The sequence below is a fragment of the Opisthocomus hoazin genome, chromosome 19 (assembly GCF_030867145.1).
Source record: "Opisthocomus hoazin isolate bOpiHoa1 chromosome 19, bOpiHoa1.hap1, whole genome shotgun sequence".
Classification (NCBI taxonomy): Eukaryota; Metazoa; Chordata; class Aves; order Opisthocomiformes; family Opisthocomidae; genus Opisthocomus; species Opisthocomus hoazin.
In genome coordinates, this window is record NC_134432.1 from 17,480,900 (window position 1) to 17,505,422 (window position 24,523).

General features: G+C 53.3%; 1 protein-coding gene across 4 annotated transcripts in view; it reads right to left on the bottom strand.

Moving 5' to 3' along the window:
• Positions 1-6,891: 6,891 nt before the first annotated feature.
• The window catches only part of MAPKAP1 (MAPK associated protein 1), a 106,011-nt gene continuing 88,379 nt past the window's right edge, over positions 6,892-24,523 (bottom strand). For all 4 annotated transcript variants that reach the window (XM_075439527.1, XM_075439528.1, XM_075439529.1 and 1 more), the window contains 3 exons: positions 20,165-20,302; positions 9,565-9,662; positions 6,892-7,507 (listed from right to left, as the gene is read on the bottom strand). In XM_075439527.1, the coding sequence (XP_075295642.1) occupies positions 7,382-7,507; positions 9,565-9,662; positions 20,165-20,302 (362 nt within the window). In that variant the 3' untranslated portion in view covers positions 6,892-7,381. The remainder of the gene's footprint in view (positions 7,508-9,564; positions 9,663-20,164; positions 20,303-24,523) is intronic.

Below are 24,523 nucleotides of genomic sequence, written 5' to 3' on the forward strand. Positions count from 1 at the left end.
TGAAAGAGCGGCCAGGCCTTGGACCAGGCTGCCCAGGGCACTGGGGGGAGTCCCCATCCCTGGAGGGGTTCAAAAAAATGTGTGGATGTGGCACTTCGGGACGTGGTTTAGCAGGTGTGGGGGTGTTGGGGTGATGGTTGGACTTGGTGGTCTTCGCGGTCTTGTCCAACCCATGATGCTATGATTCCACGACTCGTCTCTCAGAAACAGCCGAGCACTCGGGAACGCTGAAGGGCGGCTCTGCCGTGAAATTCCCAGACGAACGCCAGACGGGAGCGGGACGTTGCGGTGGCGCAGCTCCCGGGAGCCCAGGGGCTCAGCTCTCACGATACAGACACATGTCGTCGTCCGGACGAGAATCGGCACTGAAATGTTCCTTGTCTGCTCCCCGGCGCCCATCCCCGCGCTGCGCCGCGGCACCGTCCACGGGAGGCAGCGGGACGCGGGGCCGGGGACGCGGGGCCGGGGACGCGGGGCCGGGGATGTGGGGCCGGGGACGCGGGGCCGGGGCCGCGGGGCCGGGGCAGGGCTGTGGCGGCGGCGCGGGGCGCGCAGCCTGTGCGGGGCCGCTGGAGGCGGCCTCAAGGTGGCGCCCGAGGAGCGGGAACCGCGAGCAGAACAAAGGGGCCTCGGCCCGGCCTCAGCTGCGCCCCGCACACCAGCCCCGCACACCAACCCCGCACACCAGCCCCGCACACCAGCCCCAGCCCCATCCCGCAGCCCCATCCCACAGCTCCGTCCCGCACCCCTGCCCGCAGTCCATCTCGCAGCCCAGCCCCAGCCCCATCCCGCAGCTCCATCCCCCAGCTCCATCCCCCAGCCCAGCCCCAGCCCCATCCCGCAGCCCCATCCCGCAGCCCCATCCCACAGCTCCGTCCCGCACCCCTGCCCGCAGTCCATCCCGCAGCCCAGCCCCAGCCCCATCCCGCAGTCCATCCCCCAGCTCCATCCCACAGCCCAGCCCCAGCCCCAGCCCCATCCCGCAGCCCCAGCCCGCAGCTCCATCCCACACCCTGGCCCCGCAGCCCCCCCAGCTCCCCCGGAGCCTGCGGGCTGCCTGTTGCGGGCGCAGGCCGTGTCCCCACCAGCATGGCCTGGCAGGAGGCTGCCCGCACCCGGCCGCTCGTCCCCAGTGCTTGGCCATGGCCCCGGGCAGCCCCCCGCACATCGCCTGCCCACGCTGACCCTCGCTGTCCCCCTCCCCTGCCCAGGACACCAGCGTCCCTTTCCCTCGGACAGGAGGGTCACAAAGCCGCCGGAAAAATCCCTGCATTCATTACAAAAACGGAGCGGGGCTGGGCAGAATGGGGGTCCCGGGGCGCCCACAGCCCCCGGCCCGCTCGGGGCAGCGGGACCCCCTGCGAACGCCCCGGTGCAAGGCTCAGGGCGCGGTGCCATGCGTCACGGGGGGCCGTGTCACGCCAGCACGTGGTGACGGGGCTGACGTTACGTGTCATAACACCTCGGCTCTGCAGGGAATTTGGGGGTTTTTTTAACGTTTCGGTGCATCTCTCCCCACGACACTGGGTGCGGGAAGGCGGGGTGCCGCAGCGGCGCGCTCCGTGGACCCACCGAGCCCTGCGGTGCCAGGTGCGATGGCGGGGGTCCCGGCTCCCCGTCCCTCGAGCGGTGCCACGCTCCAAGCACAGCCCCGGCACGTTGCTGGGCGCAGGGCCCCTGCGGCAGCCGGCGGTGCCCCTGCCCGGGCTGCGTCCCCCCACCGGGCTCCCCGCCACCACGCGCCGCCGCGCCACGAGCCCACGCTGCCGGGGAGCGGGGCCGCGGGAGGTGCCCGTCCTGCTAATTAGAGCGTGCTGAGGAGGAACTCGCTCAGCTCTGTCTGGCTTGACATTAAGACCTAAATTTGCTGTAAAACCAAATGGATACGCACACCCACATCTCCAAGGCTTTTAGTTCAGCAACAAGTGAATCCATCAGAGCCCAGCACCTAATTTAATAGCAATAATGAAAGGTGTGCGTCACTATTAATTTAAGCACTCCAACATTAGCCTTGCACTTAGAAACCAGCAAGGCAAAGCTATTTACAAATGAATGTACCAGGGCAATAAATTGAAAGTACTGGTTTGACCCGCGGTGGCTGCTTTCTTCATTTATACATAGATATATTTCTATAGATGCATTTATTCCCATCTCTTTAGCAAGGCCTCCCTAATTAAGTTGAAGTGGCAGTGAAAGTGTGGCAGTAAGTGTGGAAAGAAGCTGCTAAAAACATATTTAATTCATTATAAGTAATCTTTGATACCATAAGGTTGGATAAAGGTTTGCAGTATCAGAGCAGGCCGCCAAGGAAGGCCAAGGAGATTGCCCAGACGCAGCCAGCGCGTTTGCACCGCGCGCTTTCACCTCCTCGCACCAGGGGAAGGAGGAGCCCGGCTGGTGCCGGAGCCCCCGCTTGCGGGGGGGCCCTGGGGCGCTGGCACCAGCACCCAGCACCGGCAGCAGCGCTGGCAGCAGCGCTGGCTCTGGGAGCACTGGGGAGCGGGGCAGGGCGAGGGTCCGTGGGCGCCGGGGTGCCGGCTCCGTGTCGCTGCGTGCTGCGCGTGCCCCCGGGATGGTAATGTGTGTGACGAGGAAGGTGTATGTCACCCGCGTTAAAGGAGTTTAATGTGCTCGGAGTCACATTATTGTACCCTTGCAGAATACATTATCTGTCACGCCGCCTTTCCAGGCTGTCACCTCGCAGAAAGGCTACGGTGTTCCTGGAAACCATTATCAGCCTCTAATGATATTATCAAAATTGGAGCGTGCAGCGTGGTGGGGGCGGGGGGAAGGCACCGCTGCGGCTGCCGCTTTCCTCGCCCCGCGATGTGCCTCCCGCACGCCCGCCAGCGCCGCGGGACGGGGGCTGCGGCTCTGCAGACCCTCCTTCGGAGCCGAAGTCCGGGGTGTGCATGCACCGAAGGGCGCCGGGGCCCCGGGCATCCCTGCGTGGCTCAGGAAGACGTCCCGGGGGCTGCTGCGGGCACCGCAGGCAGGGGCACTGCCACCTGCCCACCCAGGACCAGTCAGAGAATGGTAGGGGCTGGCAGGGCCCTCTGTGGGTCACCCAGCCCAACCCCCTGCCCAAGCAGGGTCACCCAGAGCAGGCTGCACAGCACCGCGGCCAGGCGGGGCTGGAATATCTCCAGAGAAGGAGACTCCACAGCCTCCCTGGGCAGCCTGGGCCAGGGCTCCGTCACCCTCAGAGGGAAGAAGTTCTTCCTCGGGTTCAGCTGGAGCTTCCTCTGCTTCAGTTTGTGCCCATTGCCCCTTGTCCTGTCGCTGGGCACCACTGGAAAGAGCCTGGCCCCGTCCTCCTGACCCCCCCCCCTGCAGATATTTAGAGGCATTTCGAAGGTCCCCTCTCAGCCTTCTCTTCTCCAGGCTGAACAAGCCCAGCTCCCTCAGCCTCTCCTCGCAGCAGAGATGCCCCTGTCCCCCATCACCCCGCAGCCCTGCGCTGGGCTCTCCCGCAGCTCCTCAGCCTCCGGCCCGCAGCCGGTCGCACCGACAGACCGAGACCAACGGCTCCGGCCCCACCGAGCAGCTCCCGGCGCACACACGGGACCCCGCACCGCACCCCGCACCGCGCCCGCCTTGGGGGGCCTCATTCGGAGTCAGAAGCCTGCGGTGACCGGTCCGCAAGGCGAGAAGCGAGCAGGTCCCGTGCTCATCTCGGAGCCCTGCGTCCGCTCCGGGAGGAGAGCAGGGAGGCGAGCAGGGCTGACGCACGCGTCTCATGGAGCTTCTCCTCTGTCAGAGGAGTTTAGACGTGTAATGAACAGGCCGTGGTGAGCTGAAATATAATCCCATTACTCTGATGAGATTACTGAGCCTGTGAGAGTTCACAAATCACGCTCCACGTTTTCACAGCAAACACCACCCTGAGATTAATTTTTTTTCCTTTTTTCGCATTTCAGCAGAGGTGTGTGGGGAGCATCAAACACGACCGCGCTTCGCCCGCCATGAGCAGCGGGGCTGTGCGTGGGCCAGCGCTCCCCGTGCCGCGGCTGCTCGTGGTGGTCCCAGACCCCTCCGCAGGCTCTGCCGCCGTGCCGGGGAGCGGCACCCCGCACCCGCCCTGCCCGGCCTCTGCGCCCGCTGTCCCTCGCAGCCCCGTCCTCGTCCCCGTCCTCGCCCCCGCGTCGCAGCGGGGAGGCTGCGCTGGGGTGTGATTTAGGGGGGCATTAATTCTGGCGGCGGCAGCAGCACCCAACACCGCACGCCGCCACAGCAGCGCATTTCCATGAAATTCATGGGCCCATTACAAACATGTCGCCGTAAATAACTCCCCCCATTCATCTCAGGGCTGCACCCAGGGCCGTACCATGGTTTTCGCCTGCCTGTCCCAGCGCGGGGTGGGTGCAGCCCGTGCTCCCGGCCGGGTCCCAGCCCCACCACGGCTGCAAAACCCCATGGGACACACCAGGCTCCCACCAACCTAAACCCAAAGGAGCTGCTGGCCCAAACCGCTCCGTCGGGAGTTCCCGGCAAACCCCCGCAGAGCTCGGGTCCGGCCAGGCACCCCCGCGCTCGCACCGCGGCGCAGCACGTGCTTGGGTGCCCTGGGTGTCCTCTGCCACCAGCTCGCTCTTTTCCTTCCCAGCACTGGTAACACCGAGGCGGCGGCGAGGGCTCGGCCCCGCTCGCTGCGGCTGCAGCCGCCTTGGCCATCCCCAGCCGGCCGACCGCTTCCGAGCAGGCAAAGCCGCCCATCAGCCGTGTTGTTCTCGCACAAACCTCCAGACAAACGCTCAGCCGCCCGGGAGCACAACAAACGGCCTCCAGGTCTCCCCACGACGCTCACCCGTCTCTCCGGGTGGATTTGGAACACTCTGAGCAGCGTTTTTTTGTGCCAATACAGGGAAGCCGGCCAGCCAGGAGCTGCTGCAGGCGCCCGGGCCGAGCGCTGCCCACGGGTACCAGTGCCCCGCGGCTCCCGGCACGGTGAGGGGAAACGTCTCAGGCTGCTTGCTCGCACTCTGCGCGGGCGCTCGCCACTCTCACGGGGTCCGTGCCCGGGGGTCTTTGCAAGCGTACGCCCCGCACCATGAGAGGTGCAATCGACCGTCAAACTTCAGGTGCGTGTGCAAGCCAGGCCCCCCTCCAGCAGCAGCAGCAAGAGAAAATTCAGGAAAGCTCTGCTGCCTCCAACAGCTCCCGACGAACGTCAGTGGGAAGTCATCCTCGTTACGTGAGCCAGCAGCCACCCTCTTCTGCCGGAGCCCAGTAACAAGGCATGGAAGGAACAGCTTGCTTTTCTGACCCAGTTGAATGCCCATCTGAATCAATTAAATCTACAACTACCGGGGAAAGACCAGCCCGTGATGGATCTGTGTTCAGCTGCGCACAGATTGCAGCCATGAGCTCCGCTTTAACTCTTTCAGCAAACACTCAATAGCAGGAACGTCTGCTCCGAGGGAGAGGCTCCTCAGCGCGCGGAAAGCTGGACCCGTCCGGAATTTCAGGCACTGGAAACACAGCGAGCGGAAGGGGATTCACGGGACGGTGTGAACGCACGTGCTGCCGGCAAGCGACCGCGCGCCCACAGACGTCACCAGTTTCGGCAGCAGAGGTTTTTTTATGATGTGAATCTTTCAGCTCTACCAAAAGCAAAATGCTGCACATAGCGAATACCTACTGATAATAAATACTGTAAGTGGGTGGCAACAGCATTACGGCCATGGAAAGAAGGAGACTTCTGTAGTTTCCGATACCAGCGTAGGCAAGTTTTTAGTTCAGTTAAAAAGAATTGAAACTAGGTGGCAAAAGAACATTCACAGAACAACTTTAATGTTAAATAGTTCACAAAGTTGGTTAAAGGAGTCATTTACATTGCATTATTTGAAGGGTCTTTCCCCATTGCATCTGTGCTGCACTTGCACATATAAAATATTAAAAAATTTAATATCATACTATAAAATACTGTTTCTCCTTTTGCAGATATCTTGGAAGACTGTACAGCGGAGACCGGCCTCCGTGCTGCAGGCAGGGCTCCCCTCCCGAGGCAGCGGCTCCGGGAGGGCAAAGCCTTTAAAAACCAACTTCAACGCAACAGGCAAGCGCCAAACAGACCTCTCTGCCTGAGCGTTTGCTCCTAAACTCTGTGTTAAGGCTCAAAGTTTTCTCTGTACCACAGCAAGGCAGGGCACCGTCAGCGTCCCGCTGCGGCAGGCGAGGCTGGGCGGCAGCGGGGAGCCCGTCTGCCCTGGGACCCGCAGCCTGCCGGCAGCCCCGGCTGCGGTTCAACGCCTCTCGGAACCAGGGGCATTTTCTTGATACAAAACCCAGAGCAGCAGCACAGAGAGCTCCCGCGTCCACGGCTTGGAGAGATTTATGAAAGACACCTCCGGTGAACTGAACCAGAAGCGCAGCTCTGGCTCCCAGTAATCCCATTCAGGTGTTCCCTGATCTATTAAGGATGGACAAGGCCAAACCAGTTACAAATCCCAGTACAAAGCAGGTCTTAATTTTTATTTTTAAAGAACAATATTAAGAAAAGGCGAAGGCATTTCTCAGTGCTCGGGTGCAAGCGGTCTCAGAGGACGAGCCGAGCCCAGCGCGGCAGCAGCCGTGGCCCACGGGCGGATGCAGGCAGGAGGATGCTCGCCTCTCAACCGCGGAGACGCTGCCTGGGTTTTCAAAACACCGTGCTGACTACAGCCAGTAACTGCCGATAAAACGTATGCAAAGCTGAAAAGCACAGTTAAGTAAAAATATTTTTGAACAGAACAAACCACAACAGACTCGGCTGTCTCGGTGTTTCTTCACAAACCGGCCCCCCTGCAACGGCTGCTGTTCCCTGGCTCACGGTTGCCTCCTGCACTTCAGCAACAGAAGTGAAACCATCTGGGACTGCAGCCTCCCCCCAAAAGAACTGTGCATCATATGGACCTTGGAAAAGATTACATCTGTTTATTAATAGTAAAAATGGATACATTTGTCCTACATTTTGTTTTTAGAAATTTGATCATGTCACAAGCAATACCTGTGTGTACGTGGGTGTATTACAGATGTATATAATTTATTTTAACCAGGCTGTGAAATAATATGTAATCACATCTCTTCTTGTGATTGTACATAATACAGTAATTAAATGATGCCAGTCTACGTCATTCTCTTATTTCTAATCAAAGGAACCTGAAGCGTAACAGTCTTCTTTCCGGCTGATATGGCTCTTTATTTTTGTCACAGGGGAGACCTCCCCTCACCGACGAGGGATAATCTTCCAGCCGTGAGAGACGGGATAATTCAGATTTCTCCCCCGGCTGCTCCTGCCTGCTGGCAGCGGGAGCTCTGCAGTCCTGGCTCCCACCGGTCCGGGCGGTGGGGAGCGTCTCCTCCTCGAATTCGGCAGACAGGCTCTCCTCGAGGCTAGGCGTTACTGCTGTCCCGACTTCTTCTCCTTCTGGAAGCTGAAGCTTGTTCTCCTGCTCAGTTTTCTTTGTTTCTGAGCAAAATAATCCGCTCTGGCTGTGCTTGCTCGCGACTCTAGAATATAGTTAACCTGCAAGATGCAAAACGAACGGTATTTAATTTCCTCGGTGCTTCCGTGGGGCGGCGCGGGGAGGGCAGGGCCCCTCACACCGCCCAGCTTTGTGGGGATTTGGGGAAACCGGAGCGAGTGGGCGACGGCAGAGACAGCCCGGGGTGCAGGAGAGCCCCGCTCGGCGTGGGGCCGCTGCCGGGCTCTTCTCCCGCGGCTCGGCGCAGGGCGGCCGCGGGCTCTCGGCTCCCCTCTGCCCTCGTCCCACTCTCGTCCCCAAACCTCCAGGCGAACGCACCGTCGTGAAGACCCAGAGTGCTGGTCTAATAGAGTCATGGGCTTCAATAAAGGACTTTATCAGCTTCAATAAAAATAATTCTTTCATTACGATGTTTGCATACTCAGCTAATCTCATAGTTTTCCTGTGTTTTGGCACATTCTACTTGATGAAAGCATTTTTAAATGATATTTAACCAGCCTGCTATTCCCTAAATTTATTATCTCCAGTGCTTTGTGATAATCACATAGATAATTTTAATGGAAGGTTAATGCAAGAATCAAAAAGATAAAAATGCCCTTTGGTCTGCCATTAGCTGGTTAATATGCTGTGGCTTAAAACTTGCGCAATTTTATGCACTGTAGAGTGTTTCACTTTCATTGCATATTACAGCTTAAGGCATAAAAATACAGGGAATTTTCATGGTCAATAAAGCCTTAGTCTTTCTCACTTGATCATGTAGAAAGCCTAATTTGAAAAGTCTGACTTCTTTGCGTCTCCTAACGCTGATGGAATTGAAAACAAACTGGTAACTTATGCATGAAACCAGAAAATGTTCTACATAAACAATGTGCAACTTCAGAAAAGAAGTACTGTTCAGTAACATTTCTCTCTTGAATATTCATGTTTTTCATAGCAAACCTTTTTTTTCAACCTATTATGACCAGTCTCAGATGCATCAAGCCTTCGGGATTACAACAGCTTATTGAAAGTGGGAACAAAAGGAATGGCCTAACAGTTCACGAAGTAAGCAGAAAACCCCCAAATACATTCACCTGCTATGTTACTAATAAAAATTATTTTATCATATGTCAGTTATTTAGCAATCCTCTAAACTCCACACAGAAAAGAAAAGCAACCATAACAGATGGCTTGCCAAAATTACTGCTTTTTAAATTTTGAATTGCTGTAAAATATTAGCTTGCGGAAAATTAAGTTTGATCTTTCAACAGTGTTACGAAAATTTCTTTGGGAACGCAAGCCAATATGCGTAGGTACCGAGCCACAAGCAAAGCAAACCATTCTGATGAAGGATCACGGTGAGAAAAAGAACTTTTTCGCTTTGTACAAGCACCTGTGGTGGGAGGGACGCGTGCAGGGCAGGAGAGCAGCGCGGTCCTGGCAGCGTCACCGCCTCGGCTTGGGCCGGCGCTGGAGCCATGAACCCGGCATCAGCCTCTGCCCTCGAGCACCACGTCAGCGCGCAGCTTGACCGGAGCCCTCCCGGAATCTCCGAGCAACGCTCACTGCGGCTCTGACAGCCCCCGCGGTGCCGGAACCTTTGCTCAGCTGCCTGCCTGCCGGCCAAGCCCCACACCAGCTCCTCGCCGCCCCGGGTCGGTGCCTCCATGAGCCGGACGCCTGCCGGGTCTCTACGGCCGGGCCCCGCGCTGGCAGCCCCACAGCAGCGCAGGCAGCACCGCGGAGCTTTGCCGGACGCAGGTCCCGGGGCAGGGCACCCAGCCCCGCACAGCACCTGCACCCTCACCACAGCACAGGGCCGGCAGACCAGCTGGGTCTGGAGCTGGAAGCTGTCTGGACACAACACTTGGCAGCTTCCTGCAAAAGGCCACGGAGAGCGGCTCTCTGACACCCATCTAGAAGGAAATGTTCCCCGCCAACAGGCAGCCTGCTGAAAACTGAACAAACCACAGGCACCAAGCAACCGGCCTGGGAGGCTCAGCGCAGCGGAGCGGCCCCCAGGCACGGCGCCGTGCGCGTGTTTTTCCAGAGCCTCTCTCATGCCTAACCAGTGGTGAAACACCCAGGATTTGGGGGCACGCTAAAATCTCATACTCACCTTCAGTACGATCTCATTGACAGTAGCAGCATCTGATTCAAAGTAAAGGTGTTTGTAGTCATGATTGCTTAGATATGTAAGTTTAAATATTGCATGACCTGTAAAGATAAGAAAAAAACTGTTCAGAATATTCCTGTAAAGTTTCAGCAGAGCTTGTGTGCCTGACAGCAGAAAAACACAGATGGTGATCTTCGCATACCATCAGCACAACAGAAGGAAGCAATGAAACGCTGACAGGCTTCTCATGTCATTTCAATTTAAGGCAAGTGGTGGCTTACAGGAGCAGCTGAACTCTGTTCAATAAAGTTCCTTCTCCCATCACTTCCCCACTGCAGGAAATGCAAAAATCTATCAAACGGCTAGTTAGCTCCCGTTCAGCCCGAGTCGGTATTTCAGTTAAACGACCGCATTAGGACTGCTTCACGTAACTGTTCGCTGTATAATCACCACGCGCAGGAGGGAAGTGTTATATTCAAAACAAAAGGCCAATTAACCCCAGCATCGTCACCCCAACCACCTCTCCCCAAAACACCACCCAAACCTTCCCATTGCTCAGGCGAAGGGAAGCGTCACCACTCTAAAACACAAAAGGACGCGGCAACGACGCTGCGAGACCGCGACTGGGACCCAGGGCTCCCACCGCCCCCGGGCAGGACAACCCCACGGCAGCAGAGCCAGGATGCTGCGCCAGCTCCGTCCCAAGCGCCGGCTGCAGGCGGCTCCGTCCGCGGCACCGGAGCTCCAGACCCGGCCGGGCACGGCCGCAGCGGGAAGGTCTACACGCGGAATACGGAGGAAGGCAAAACAGCCCCCACCGATACGGACGTTCAAGGCTTCACAATTACAATGTCGCATACTCTATGCATTATACTTTTCCATCAGTTTTCTCGTAACTTATTCAGTTCAAAGGCCACAGTTCGTAATCCATAAAGTAACAGGCACATTACTGGAAATTTCGGTCTTTCCTGGAGGAAAGCTAATCTGAAATCTTATTTACATTATCCGATTCTCCAGATTTCCAAAAAGTAACTGATATATGCTCAGATCTGTGGCCAGAAAATTTGAGATGCGAGTATTTTATTGTGGCATGTTAATTAAACACCATCATGATGCACTAATCTTGAATGTAAATTCTATATTGAAAAATTGGCTAATAATAATTAAAAAAATCCCCTTAAATCATTTGCCAAATGATGCCTCAGTGGTACTAAAAATGCAGGAGTTCCTCGCCGCGAGCTCATCAGCATGGTAACGCGTGCACGCCCGGCTCTGCCGGGGACCGACTTTCGGCAGTGCCCGTGCACCGCTCCGGGGGACGCGGCACAGCGCCTCGCCCCACCAGCTGCCACAGCTTCCCTGGACATCCAAAGTTACACACAGCCACAGAAACGGACTGCTACAAATGGAAACTAAAGTGGCACCAAACCCGCTCTGGAGGATTCCAGCGCGGTTCTTTGTTTTGGGTCTCGGCAGTGCATGGGGTGGTTCATGGGGTGGATCAAGACTCCCTTCACCTGGTTTAGATGTTTCAGTCCACGTTTTCTTCCACCCGGGAAGCCCACTCTCCCTGAAGCCCGCTCTCCCCACGCCGACCTCGCCTTGCCGGCTGCTCCGGAGCCTGCTGCCATGGCTCAGCCGGTGGGAACAGCCGGGGGGCTCGGCAAGGGCCAGGAGCCGAGACCCCGCTTCCAGCGGCACAGCCCGGGGTCACGGCTCCGCTCTCCCAGCCGGTCTCTGCCCGGGAAGGGGGAGGCTGGGCCATGTGCCCCAGCCCAGCCCCGGCGCCCGATCCCACCTCACCCAGGGCTCCCTCGCCCGCCGCCCCCGAAGCAAACAGCGGCCGGCTCCGTGAAGCCGGCAGCGCGGACACAGAGCCTCGGAACGCATCCACAGCTCGCACGGCGAGCGCGGACCGGGGGTGCGGCATGGCGGCCGCGCCGGTGGGAGCAGCACAGCCGGCAACAACGCAGGGAGCAGAGGCCCGGCGTGCCGCTCCTCCAGAGCCCCGCTGCCCGGCCACGCGTCACCCCGCAGAGCCAGGGCACAGAACCACGATGGAAATACTAACGTGAAAATTACACGAGATCACAGCCTCCATCATGCCTCACGAAGAAACTCTCCCCAGTACCCCCATCTTTCTTTTAAACCGGTGATTTACTCCTCCTTTCCAGCAAAGGTGTTTACACAGCCGACAGAAGCAGAGCTTTATTTCGAGCATTTCTTTTCGGACTGTGAGCAGTCAGCCCTTCCGATGACAGTCAGAGCCACCGACACCAATAACAACCCCACTGTGCCACGCAGCAGGAGGCAGAGCTCGCCCCGCTCCCCCCAGCGCTGCCCCGTGCCACGCCGGCACCGCGCGCCCGCACCGGCACAGCACAGGCAGCCCGGCTGCCGTGGCAGAGCCACGGGCAGCGCTCCCGCTCCCACTGGCACCGATCCGGCGAGGCGCCGGCTGAGCCGTGGACCTGTGCTCCTGCGCAGGCTGTCGGGAGTCGCCGGGGTTGTGACACGGCCGCTGCACCCGACGTGAGGCCCGACCGCGCGGCGTGCATGCTGTGGCTGCGCACAACCGGCCGTGCACGCCGCGCAGCCCAGTGCTGCGCCCTGACAGGAGACTGAGCGAAAGAAGCCAAGACGACTTTTCTTCAGAAAGCCCCATTACAGCATTATGTTTATGTGCTCCGTGTCCACATTACACTATTTACCGCATGAAATATTGGTTCATTGAAATCCTAACTGGCACTTTGCTCCGCTACTATTCTAGCCAGATGGAATTTATGAATTGTGAGATTGATTTCCATTTCCAAGAGTGCTTAAATATGTGATGTACCTCTTTCCAATAGAGCACCACCCTTGACAATTCAGAGATCAATAGGAACTCCAATGGTTTTATATTTCCAGATAAGAATATCTGGTAACAAACAGCAGCAGCTCAAGCGGATTCTACCCACATGACGGCAGAATTGAAATAAATACAGACATGGCTTTATTACCAGGACTCCTACACGAACAATGCTTTGGTGTCCTTCAGCTTGCGGGTCTGAAACCTCAGTGCTGTCTGCCCTGCCCTGCCCCGACACCACGCAGAAGCGTATTTAATGTCAGCCACCGCAGACGATGGCGAGGGGGAAATGACTGGGGGGGCACTTCAATATTTTGTGATCAGAATTAATTGGCTGTACAATGGAAAATACATGTTCTTCCCGGCTGTGTTTATCTGCTAAAACATATATGGAAGGCAAATGGAATGACAGAAACTCCCCTGCCATCGCGGGCCTTTGTCACGACGCAGGCACAGCCGGCAAGGCGAGCGCCGAGCAGGTTTGGTGCGGGTGCCCCACGGCAGCCCCACACCGGCCGTGCCTGCCCAGCCCGCGCTGGGGCCGAGCTCACTGCGGCAGCAGGAGGACGGCGTCCTGCCGTAGGTGCCCTTTGGCCTCGGCTCTGCACCCTGATGAACCTTCTCTAACCCTCAGACACTAACCGGGTCCCGTTCGGTTACACCTGGAAAAAAGCCTGCAGCAGGCTCGGGCGGCAGGGCGCGACGCCGACCCCCTGGGAAGGAGGAGAGCTCCTCTACTCTTTCAGCACGACTTCTCCAGTTCAGCTGTGTGGCCTGTCCCTAGCTGTTAACGTTACTGTCCCGCCAAAGGACCGAGGCACAGGCTGGTCACGGCACAGCCAGCAGCGCGTGCCAACGCCGCGGCGCGGGCAGAGGCAGCTCCGCTGCTCGCACGCCTCCCGGCCGCCTCGCGCAGCTTTGGCCAAACCGCACTCGTGCGAGCAGCAACCTCCGCCCCGCGCCTCGTCCCCCGGCCTCGCATCACAGCTCCCAGCATTACCGACTACAACGTGCGTGTACAGTCGCTGGCAAACCTTCTGCTAATTTCTGCAAGTTACGGTCTTGGGAGAACACACAAAAACTTTGCAGCCCACCACACTCCTCTTGATATGGGTGAAAAATATTTTCACTTTTTAGTCTAAGTAATAAACTCTTTTTATCAGAGTCTAAAAAACACACTTCATGCCTGGAAAACATTGGAAGGATGTGAATTTGCAGAGGAAAAGACTTATTTTTTTATCAAGTCTGCCAAGACTAGCAATAGTTTCTCTTCTTCCTCTCCCATCCCCTCAGTTCAGACTGTAGCAAAGCCCTCTCTGCCAATGCCCCTCTTTAAAACAGTAGGCACTGAATTAAATCACTAATTAGACAGAGGATGAAAAGAATATTCATGAGTTGGACAAAACAGAAAACAAACACTGGGAAATGCAAATTTATGTTAATTTTTCAATATACCTTGATGATTGCTTTGTCATTACAGGGCCATAAGGCAGAAGTCAACAATTAAGAGTTATTAGCGGAATAAATAGCTGGAGAAAGACCTCTCTGAAGAACAAAACACTTACGGGCATCATTTGACATTCTCACAGATTTTCACCACTTCAGAAGCTGCGACTACAACAGGATCGAACCTGGAAATCTCTTCTCAGACTCCGCCAGGATTACAAAGCATTACAAACATACCAGTAAAAAGGCAAGGAATGACGAAACTAAAAGGCACAGCAGCGATGTTTCTGTACCAAGACAGATCCACCCAAAGCACTGCCTGGAACAGGGCAACCTCGGCTCGTCCCCGCTGCCGTATGCCAGCTCGCGGCTCTGCGGAGGGGCCCTGCTGTGTGCAGCCCCTACAGAAACGACGCTGGGACCCTGGAGCGGGGCCTGCAGGTCCCACAAAAATGCAAGTGCTGCACTACCATCAAAACAGCCCTCCTGCCAAACTCCACGAACAAGCACACCGAGCGGCGCTCTGCGCGGGGCAGCGGCAGCCGGACCGTCAGGGACACAGCAGCGAGCTCTGCAGGGACACAGACTGAGCGGGAATGCTGGCCCGCGTCTCAAGGTGGGGTTGAGCCCACTTACACAAGCGATGTCCATTCGGGAGGGATGTCTGCAGACGGAGTGACGGCGTCGCAGTGACAGGTGAACCCCGAGGCCAGCGACACCAGCGGAGCTGCCGAGGGGTTCAGGCCGCACACCACGTACCTGCGACGCGTCTCCTTCCAACCCAGGCGCTACTGGGAGGGAACCCACGGTGTGAATGCGAAGGGAAAAGATAACCGCTGCGGTCCCGCTGGCTTACCCCTTCTCTCTGGGAGCAGCATATTTCACCACCACTCTTCCTGCAACTCAGGTCCTTATATTCTACCGTAGGCTTATTACAGAACAGTGCTATTAGTTGATGTCTTGCTGCCAGATGTCCTGAAAGCAGAGCTGCAATTAAAGTGCCACATACAACCACTTTTATGTCAAATTGTGGCAACTATTCACACATCTGGATTTTTTTTCCCTAAAGCCTTTTGTTTCTTCCTCGAATTATTGTCAAAGGCAGAATACTAATAAAGATTTTTGCAAGAATGGTGAAAACTGAGGTGGAACTTGGGGTTGCCCAAAACCTCTTCACCAGCAACCTTGTTTGGGAGAAAGATGATAAATAAATCAAAATGCACTAAGCAGTGTTTCCACACGGCAATCGCCTCCTTCATTGCGTCTGCACCTCATCAATCACGCCATTGTCTGCTTGAAAGGCGAGCCTTGTAAATGTCATATCCACTCAAGCCCAAGGAGAAGCGAATCAAAATGCAGCAAGGAGTTTTAATTGGATAGTGTAATTAAACTAAAAAACCCCAGCAGAATAGCTTTGACAGGATAGATGAAGACCCCTTTTAATAGGGCTACAAAACATATTTGTTAAAAGGATGAGGCAATGCGCGCTCCTGATTGTGCTCCAGAGTACTTTTACGCGCAGGCTGCTCGGCGGGGATGGATTCCATCAGCTGCAGGGGAGCAGGCAGGAGGGGCTCCGCAGCCGGCGGCAGCAGCGGAGCGCTCACCGGACGGCTGCCGGCCCCTCCGCCCGCGCGGGCACATCCCATGACCGCTGCCAAACCCGCCCGGCCGCCGGCCAGGTCTCCGACGGCCCCGGCCTTTCGCTGGGGCTCGGGCTGGGCCCCCCAAGCCGGGCACAGCGCCTGCCACGGCACGCGGACACGGCAAACGCCGGCAGCACCCGCGCCCTGCGGCCTCCCGTCCGCGGCACCCGGCCGCCCCGCAGTCAGCAGCGCCCACGCTCGCCTGCCCGCTGCACACGCCGGGATCGCCTCCACGCCCAGCCCCAAGTCTGGGAACGCTTTCTCTGCTGAACCTGTTTTTCACCTTTGGATCAGAATCTGCCATTAGTCTCCTATCAAGCACGAATCTCTTCCATTATTCCACACACTGCGTATTCACGGCAGGAGCAGAGTATCAGGACCCAGCACCCAGCACCCAGTGCACCGTTTGCGGAGCACACGGGTAATTGTTGCCTCTCAGCAAACGTGCAACATCTCTATTTAAGCTCTATTTAAGCTCCCCACACAGCAGGAATCCACGCCTTCCCAACGCGTTCTGTATATTTTTAGTCCTTTCACAACCCAGTAATGAATTCATTAAATTAGCATTACCCAATGTGCATAATCTGGAGGAACTGGATGCGGAATTCAAACATCCAATACCTTTAGCTTTAAATGAGAACTACATAAAGGCATTTCAGGCTTCACTTTGGCTATCACTTACAGCCAGTGTGAGTACTGCTAGAAAAGCTATTTTCGTGCAGATGTGGAATTCAATGGGAAAGACTGACTCGTGTAGCAACATCAATCAAAACGTCGGCTCCGCTGGCAGCTCCCGACAGTAAGGCAGGTTCAAAGGTCACAGGATAAAGAAAAAGCCAAGCTCTGGTTCAGCTCTAATATCTCCTCGCTAGAAGTCTCGCAAAGGTACCTACCCCCTTCTGTACTGGGCGGCTTTCATTAATCTTCTTGCCATCTTTTTTAACTAGTCATGCAGAACCGCTCGATAGCGAGACATATAATGGGGAGGCCCTGTGCCTATTACCAGGTTAACACTCTGTTAAGCCCCAGTGCAACAATGGAATAAGAATTTGAAGGAAATCTTCAGCTGCAGGGTGCAAAGCAGGCAATTAAATTACAAACCGAAGTTACCGATGTAGTCCCTGACCTACAGAACACCTTTGTTTAGACCACCTTAATATTAAGGATATTTTGACCTAGCAATTGAGATGTATTTGCTTTATTGAAACAACAAAAAATGCAGAAACGGGATTGCAAAGAACATTTCTTCAGCGTTTCAAGTACATGGTCAAATAAATCCGATTTCTGCAGCTATTGTAAAATACACACGAACAGAAGAACCCCTCGTATTTCGAAAACGGCAAGTGTGCCCAGCTGACCGGCCTCAGTGCCAGCCGCAGGCCTGCCCGCAGTCTGCTCTCCCGTCCTCGGGAGGGACGGCCACGGCGCGTCCGTCACAGCCCCGCTCGGACCACAGCCTGCTCTGTAAAAAGGCAGCGGCCAGTGACACTGAAGTTTCTCCCTTGTCCAAGTAATGTAAGAGACATTAACAGAATCAGATTTCCTTTAAATTACACTATTGCAAAGGGATATAATTGTATTAAATGTATTATGTTGCTTCCTTAAGACTTTATATTATGTACACTTAATTGAGATACAAAGCTCTTTTCAGCTATAAAAATGACAACTACTTTATTAAGGCTTAAATCTTATTTCTCAATGATAGGATGCTTCCTTTCAAGATTCTAAACATTCAGAATCTCTCCTGATAATCAGACCGAACCTGATCTGAACAAGCCGTTTATACACCCCCTCTGCAGGTTCTAATGGCATCTGATCGAGCCAGCAGGCCCATTACCTCTTCCCTCTGTCTAAATTCAGGGAGTCTGAGTTCATTTACAAATAAAAATTCAAATGCTGACCCAGGCCTACTACAAGGGCAAACAGAAATCATCAGCCATTCCTGCCTACAATGCCCACACTAACGGCAAATTAGATGCCAAAGCTTTCTATTTTCATTTTCTGCGTTCACCAAATGCAGCTTTAAGTTCTGCAACCTCACGGCACAGGAAAGCTTCAGCCCCACCCAGAAGGGCTCCGAGTCCGTCCGTAAATATCCACAACGTCAGCTCTGAGGCTGCGGAGTCCTTTAACACTCACACGAGTGCCACTAAAGCTTCGCTGCCTCAACCTGTCTTTTCTGAGAGAACCAACAGAAAATAAGCACAAGTCTCTCCGCTCTACTCATAAACCATTTCTGTTTTTACATTCCTGCAGAAAAGTACTAGTAAAATCTGAAATCTCTTTAATCTGCAGAAAGTAAGAGCTTATTGAATATTAAACTGTGTTATTTACCGCGTCTGGAGGAACAACTGTTGCAGACACCTCCTGCTACACTGACCACAGCGACCACGCTCCACAGCCCCTGCCCTGACTAAAAAGCCAGGTCACACCTGGAGGCTCCCGCCATCCTCTGAACCTCCGAAGGGCAGGCAGCCCCTCGGGCCCGGCAGCCCCCCGCTCCCTCACAGCCCCCCGGGCAGGCCGGCCGCTCCACGGAGCACAGCCGGCGTTCCGCCCCGGCGTAACGGCACAAGCACTGCGACCTGTGCAGGGCACTTCTGCAAGACGAGATGGAGCGCGTTTGTGTTACAAGAGATAAAAAGATGAAAACAAAATATATTGCAGAACTCAAAGACCTTATCTTCACTCAGCCTCTCTTCCTTTGCCACAATTCATTCAAGGAAGATCCGGGAATAATTTTTGATGTAAACTCTGCTACAAACATCTATCACTATGCTGATAAAAATCACAGACAAAACTTGTGAAATACAGTGAGTTTCATTCCTTTAGGCTACTAAAATAACTTTTTTCCATTTAAAATTCAAGAGATACTGATCTTCTGTTAAGAGCTCCCCAAAATGTATCATTCTGAGACGCCACACTAAAAATCTCTTCTACTGGCCTGAAATGATGACTTTCGGAACATCTTTAGAGAATCAGGAAGAGGTCAGCAGATTTCAGGAGGAATTATTTTCTCCTTTTGGAACTATGCTGAACACTTACTTAATAGGAAAAGTTTATGATGGCCCTGTGGAAATGAGGAAATACAAAATCTCCGTATCGTAAATGTTGCCTTTGTTGTAACCCGTCAGCATCCTCTCCAAATCGACCACGGTTCTGCATCTGTCTGTCGGTCTCCACCTGAAGGCACTGCCCTTCCACCGCTGGACTCTACTCGGGGTTGCAATTCTGTCCCCTCCCTCTCCCTGCCTGGTGGGATTTGGGTACAAACCGGACGCCCTGCAGCAGCCCCGGGGCTGGAGAGCCCATTCCCTGCAGGACGCTGTCCTGGAGGTGTTCAGGACAGCTCGGAGGTCTCAGACTCTGTGGACAGGAGCGTGAGCTGGAAACCTCGGGTTTCAAGGCTGGCTTTTCAGATACAGCCCCGTTTTGTGGGCACAATTTTACAACCACAAGTGTTTGCGTTTGAAATGAAGTGTGGCTACAAACCCAGAGGCGTTAACATATTTACAAGTGCAAAACTGCACCTTGAACTATAAAGACAAGTGTTACACATGCTGGACTGCCTGGTCACTGGGGAAGTCTCTCCCCGGGGTCATGCCTTCCTGAGGACCATGAAATCTTTCTGGAGAGACAGAAAAGGAAGACAATGACTGGACTAAGAACGTGGAAGTAGGAAGGGGTAATGAAGGGGAGAAGGATATAGTTCAATAATTGCTGATAAAATCTGTGGCAGCCATAAATTTACTCTTCCAAGAGAATTCAACAGATCATTACCTCTGTAAATATGTATCACATAATTCTCCCTCTCTGTCACCTTGCAGATAAGTACTTAATACTTAGCATCCCTGCCCTGCAAAAGCACAAGTGTAATAAAATCCACCTGAGCTTTTGAACCGCAGTTACTTTTTGATAGCAGACAGTTACATTTTGGCACCACTGGGAGACATTGCCCAGCTCCCCCAGGACCCATCCTGGGCTTTTTAAAACAAATTTTACAGATACAGACTCTCATTACTCCACTGATACAACAAGCAAAAGCACTGGGCTTTTGAAGTCGCACTCTGAGCACAGCCAGCTCCGGCCCCTTGTCGACGACTGGCTGAACTGGGATGCCAGCCACTGCTGCCAGCCAGGCACCGCCACTGCTTCCCCGAAACCCCGTCCCACCCCAGAGCAGCACGCTGCAATCCCGGCGAGCCGGCAGCCACGGCTGAAGCAAACCCAGACTGCGTTGATACTGGATGTCTGAGATCCTCGATCACACCTAAGAAATTGTTTACAACCAGTCGGGATGTGAAGAAGTTCAAAATAATTGCAATTACGTCGAAACACCTATTTGACTACCGGGCTACGGGGCTAGAGACCAGCTAGGCAAAGCAGTGCTTCCTTGGTACGACACTGTCAGCAGCTAGTGACAGCGGGCCAGAAACACTCTTAATGATGCCATTACCTGCAAGCAGCATTAAAAGGACACTCATAAAATGTGTATGTGTTTATGTTGTGTTCTCTGTAACAGAATCGAGTCAGATTAAAAACATCCTATAATGAATAAAATACACCTATAGAAAGAAAAGGACATGGTAGCAATAATTCTTTGGACATCTAGCACATACAGGGAGGGAGAGAAGAGAGAACATAAATAAAAAGGACTACTCACTTGGGCTTTTTTCTTCCGCAAGGTCACAGGCACAGAGGAGTTCAGAATCGATTGAAATGGGTTTCTGCTTAATCCAAAACTTCGTGCTGGCCTTCTGATTAGTAACAGGGTCTATCTCTACCTTGTCTCCAGAAATACCTGAATGAGAAAGAATAGAGAGCCACAACAGGGATCTGTTTAAGCGATTTCATATCAGCCATTTGACACACTTTATAAATCTTAAATGGGATGAAAGTATATTGCCCTTTTGGGCTTTCTGAAAGCACGGGAGCTCTTGAAACCAAAAGCAAATGGTTATCAAACTGCATTGATAATCTGCATTTTATTCTCCTGCATAAGCACACCAACAAGAAAGAAATATCACAGAAAAAATTCTTCTCAACACATACAGAGCTCTTCTGGAAGCAGTAGCTACATGAGCTGCGAGATTAATAAAAAGATACTGCTAGTTTTCAGTCAGCACTGTTATATGGAACAGACACTATCACACCCGGTCCCTGTTCCATCTCCTGCCCAGCACAGACACTGGATCCTCCACACGGGAGGACAACAGCCATCCGCAGCGCCGCGGAAACGCTCGGAAATGCGCGGATACGCATCAGCACCGCCACCCAGTCCAGAGACCCCCTGCGCTCCCACACTGCCGGACTTTTCTAGCCAGCTCTAATCAGCCTGCCTCGAAAGCGAGCCGAGGATCTGTGCAGCTGCTGGCACGGGCGCCGGACCCCGCTCCCAGCACAGCCAGCGTCTGGCTGCCCACGGCAGACCCTCGGCGAGCGAGAGTGGGACATTCCCCCCCCACCCCTCCACAGGTCACTGCCGACGTCGCGCGGAGCGGCCGTTCCGGCGGGACGCGGTCGGGGCAGGCTGAGGGCCAGCAGCGCGCTGGAATTCGCGGCGGTTCTTGTCGCGGTGTTGCGAAGCCGGAGCCCTGCTCCGCCGCACTGACGAACAGAAGGTCACTGCTCAGGCGCTGCTGACACGACTGGACAAACTTCCCAGGGCGCCTTTTACATCAAGACGTGTGGAGCCTTAAACATAATTACATTTCTTCAGTCACCTATAGGTGAAGCTCAGGAGAAAGTGACAAAAGGAAGCGATAGAGGAAAAAAGTGTTTAAACACCATTTAACTCTTGCACCTCCAGAAAAGCAGCAGAGAGAACCCTTTCCCTCTTGAGGGTGGTGGCTATGATGCTTCCAAATGCATCGCGCTGGGCTCGTCTGCAGCAGAAGAAAACCTGAAGGCGCCGCCGACAAAACTTCCAAGAGCTGCGATAAAATAGCAGTAAGATGCCACACACATCGTGACTCTCCCAAGTCCTCCAGGATTATTTCAATGTTTCTTAAAGCTGCAGAATGCGCAAACCTCATTCGTTTGCGTTTTATGCAACTCTCAAATGAAAGCGTGCAGGCACCAAGCAGCAGGCAGCTACAGCGGGCTTCTTGCCGCAGCCCCTTCCACCGCTGCGAGGTCACCTCCACCGCAACCCCGGCCTTCGGGCGAGGCGGTAACAACGCCGCCCTCGCTCCAAGAACGCGCTTTGTCATCAAACATACGTCACATCAGAGACACCACACTGCAATTAAGCACTGGATCAAGAGTCCGGTTGGCACAAGGACTGCTAGAACCAGGTAATCAGAGCGGGCTGATGCTGTATCTGGAGCCCATTTTGTTTTGCAGTTTAATTTTGGACAGATTATTTAAAATCGGTGCTCTTATTTCACCGTAATTGTTACTTATTCTAAATGGTATTTTCCGTAGTTTAAGGAAAATACGCAAAGTTGATAGTACAAGTTCTTATCTTCTCACTGAAAAAATTCAAGGCAAGCTCTAAAAATAAAGGTGCAAATTCTTTTTGAGTGAGGGTTGTTCCCCATCCCTTCCTCTAGAAACGTCACCCCTGAAAATACCCTTAAAAAATTTTCACTGTATGGTCCTGCAACTTCAGAATTCACAGTCAGTCAATATTGTTAATGCACCTTGTTAATTTGATAGGATTTGTCAGGTAACTCCACTGGAAAATTATATAAAACTGTTCCAGATGAACAGATGATAGTGACATGAATTAAAGTGATAGAACAATAGTGGAATATAAACCAGAAATGACACCCAAAGTGGCTGCTGATTTATTGCCATCCTGAGTTTGGTTCTGGGCTTCCATGTATATTAGTGCTACAAATCTGGGTCCATTTAGCAGAGAGATGCTCATACATACATCACCAGCTCCTGCTCCAAGCCAAGGTCACTCCCCATTGCATCAATCTTTTCAGCAGAGGCTACTCCACCAAGCATGGATTTTGTAACCATCTCAGATGTAACAGACTTCCTCCTCTTTCATCTTTTTTTTATCATGTAAAATACACTTTAACTTCTATTATTTTTATCTGCAAATTGTTGCTGTACACTTCATCCATTATTTCTGTATCTCAGCATCACTGGCGTAAGCTCACACACATCCGCAGAGCACAGTGACAAAGAATGTTGTCTTTTTTGTGTTATTGTTCTCACAATCGGTACGTGTTCAAACCTGAAATCAAACCAGCATTCCGTATGTGGCTTCTGCAGCCTCTGTGCTGCAGCACAGATTAGTCATACTCAAAAACCACACAACAATGCTGCTTCGACTATTTTTTTAATTCATTCCTTTTGTCAAAAGAAATGTCATCGATGCATTCGGCCAGTCCCACTGCTCTGTTCTTGCTTCCTCTGCTGGGGTCTGCAGCTGCCCCACCTTTTCTCAAATACTGGCCAGCAGTCATTTTCCAAGACGATGTTTCTTTTAGTTTTGCTAATGCGATACACAAGCAAACGTGTCTTGTTCCTTCACAACGTGACAGAACCTTTGTAAAAATGTGGAAAGCGCTACTTTATGTGCATTACACTGCAACCTGAGCTAAACCATAAAACCCCAGACCTCAAACTGCTGCGGCTAAAGCCTCCCCCTGCACTAAAACCATCCGTCGCAAGGTGGTCGTTCCTCCCACGCTCCTTCACTTCTCACTTTTTACTACAGGAGAACTATGCACAACGTACAGAACATCGAGCTTACTCCATTATTTTTGAAAAATCTTGTCTCAAATTCAATGATTATGCCTCAAAACGGCTAAAACGTTTCCAAAGGTGCCGGCATGCAAACAGGGATTCACAAACACAGCTCACGCTGCTGCTACCAGTTCTGTGCAACCGAAATAAAACCCAGTACAGAACCGGTGCCAATTCAGGGACGCCTGTACGGCTTGGAACGCCGGAGCAAGCTGCGGGGAGAGCAGACGAGCTACCCTGGGTGTTTTCTCCACCGCTCTGGGTTCTGTCACACGCAAACACCCTTCCACGCGACGCCTGGGACACTGGGACCCACACGGGCATTTTCCGTGCCCCCACCGCGCCGTATTTCAGCTAGCCGGACAGCCCACGCGCTCCTGCGCAGCTACCGACACCGTCGACGCGGTCGATAAGAGCAACGGAATGATTCTGGATTCTCAGCGTCCTCTAGAAAAACTGGTGCTTTGCTATGGCTGTTACACAAAACTGATGACATGAAAATGCTACAGAGAAAAGTCTTTGCAACTGGCCACCATTAAACTGACACCGAATCGCTCCCAAACCACAGTTACTGACGAGCGATGAAAAAAAATCAGACGTCGTTTTTTGCATTTGAGATTGTATGGAGCAGTCTGTCCCTGGGAGACGACGAACACATCAACACTCAGCAGCCCTAATCCAAACAGCACCTCAATGCTTATTTTACCAGCATCGCTCTTTTAACAGCTTAAAAAAAATTCAGGAGAAATCCCAACAACATACACTTCTTCTGACTTTGTGTGAAGGTTTTGATGCTGTACATTTGCCCAAATTTTGAATACCCCACTGTGGTTTTCTTTGATTTTTAAAAAATAATTGGATTATAAAAATCCCACTGTCAGTGTACTGCCATCAAAAATATACAAGTTCACAGATTGTTATAAAAGGGAAATTTTATGGTCCTTCCACTACTGGACAGGGTCAGCTCCTTCACTGCTGCACAAGTTAAGCCATTTGTTTCATTTAACAGCCGTTCCCCCTTAACCATTTATCTTTAGTGATCTGTCATGACCTTTTCAAGCTCTCATTTCTGACACTTTCCAGATACAGTGAGTCAAACTTCACTGGAAGCAAACTATCACACCCAGCGAGTTTGCTCAAAAGCAGCGAACGTGCCCAGCGCTGTCCGGCTTCAGCACCAGCATATAAATCCTTCCCTAACAAGACAGTTCCAAATAAACTCAGAAAGCCTCTTCTGTAAGAATTTGAGAGATGTGTACTTTTACATGTGCTCAAGGATGGAAGAATGAAGAGACTGTAGTGACAACAATACAGC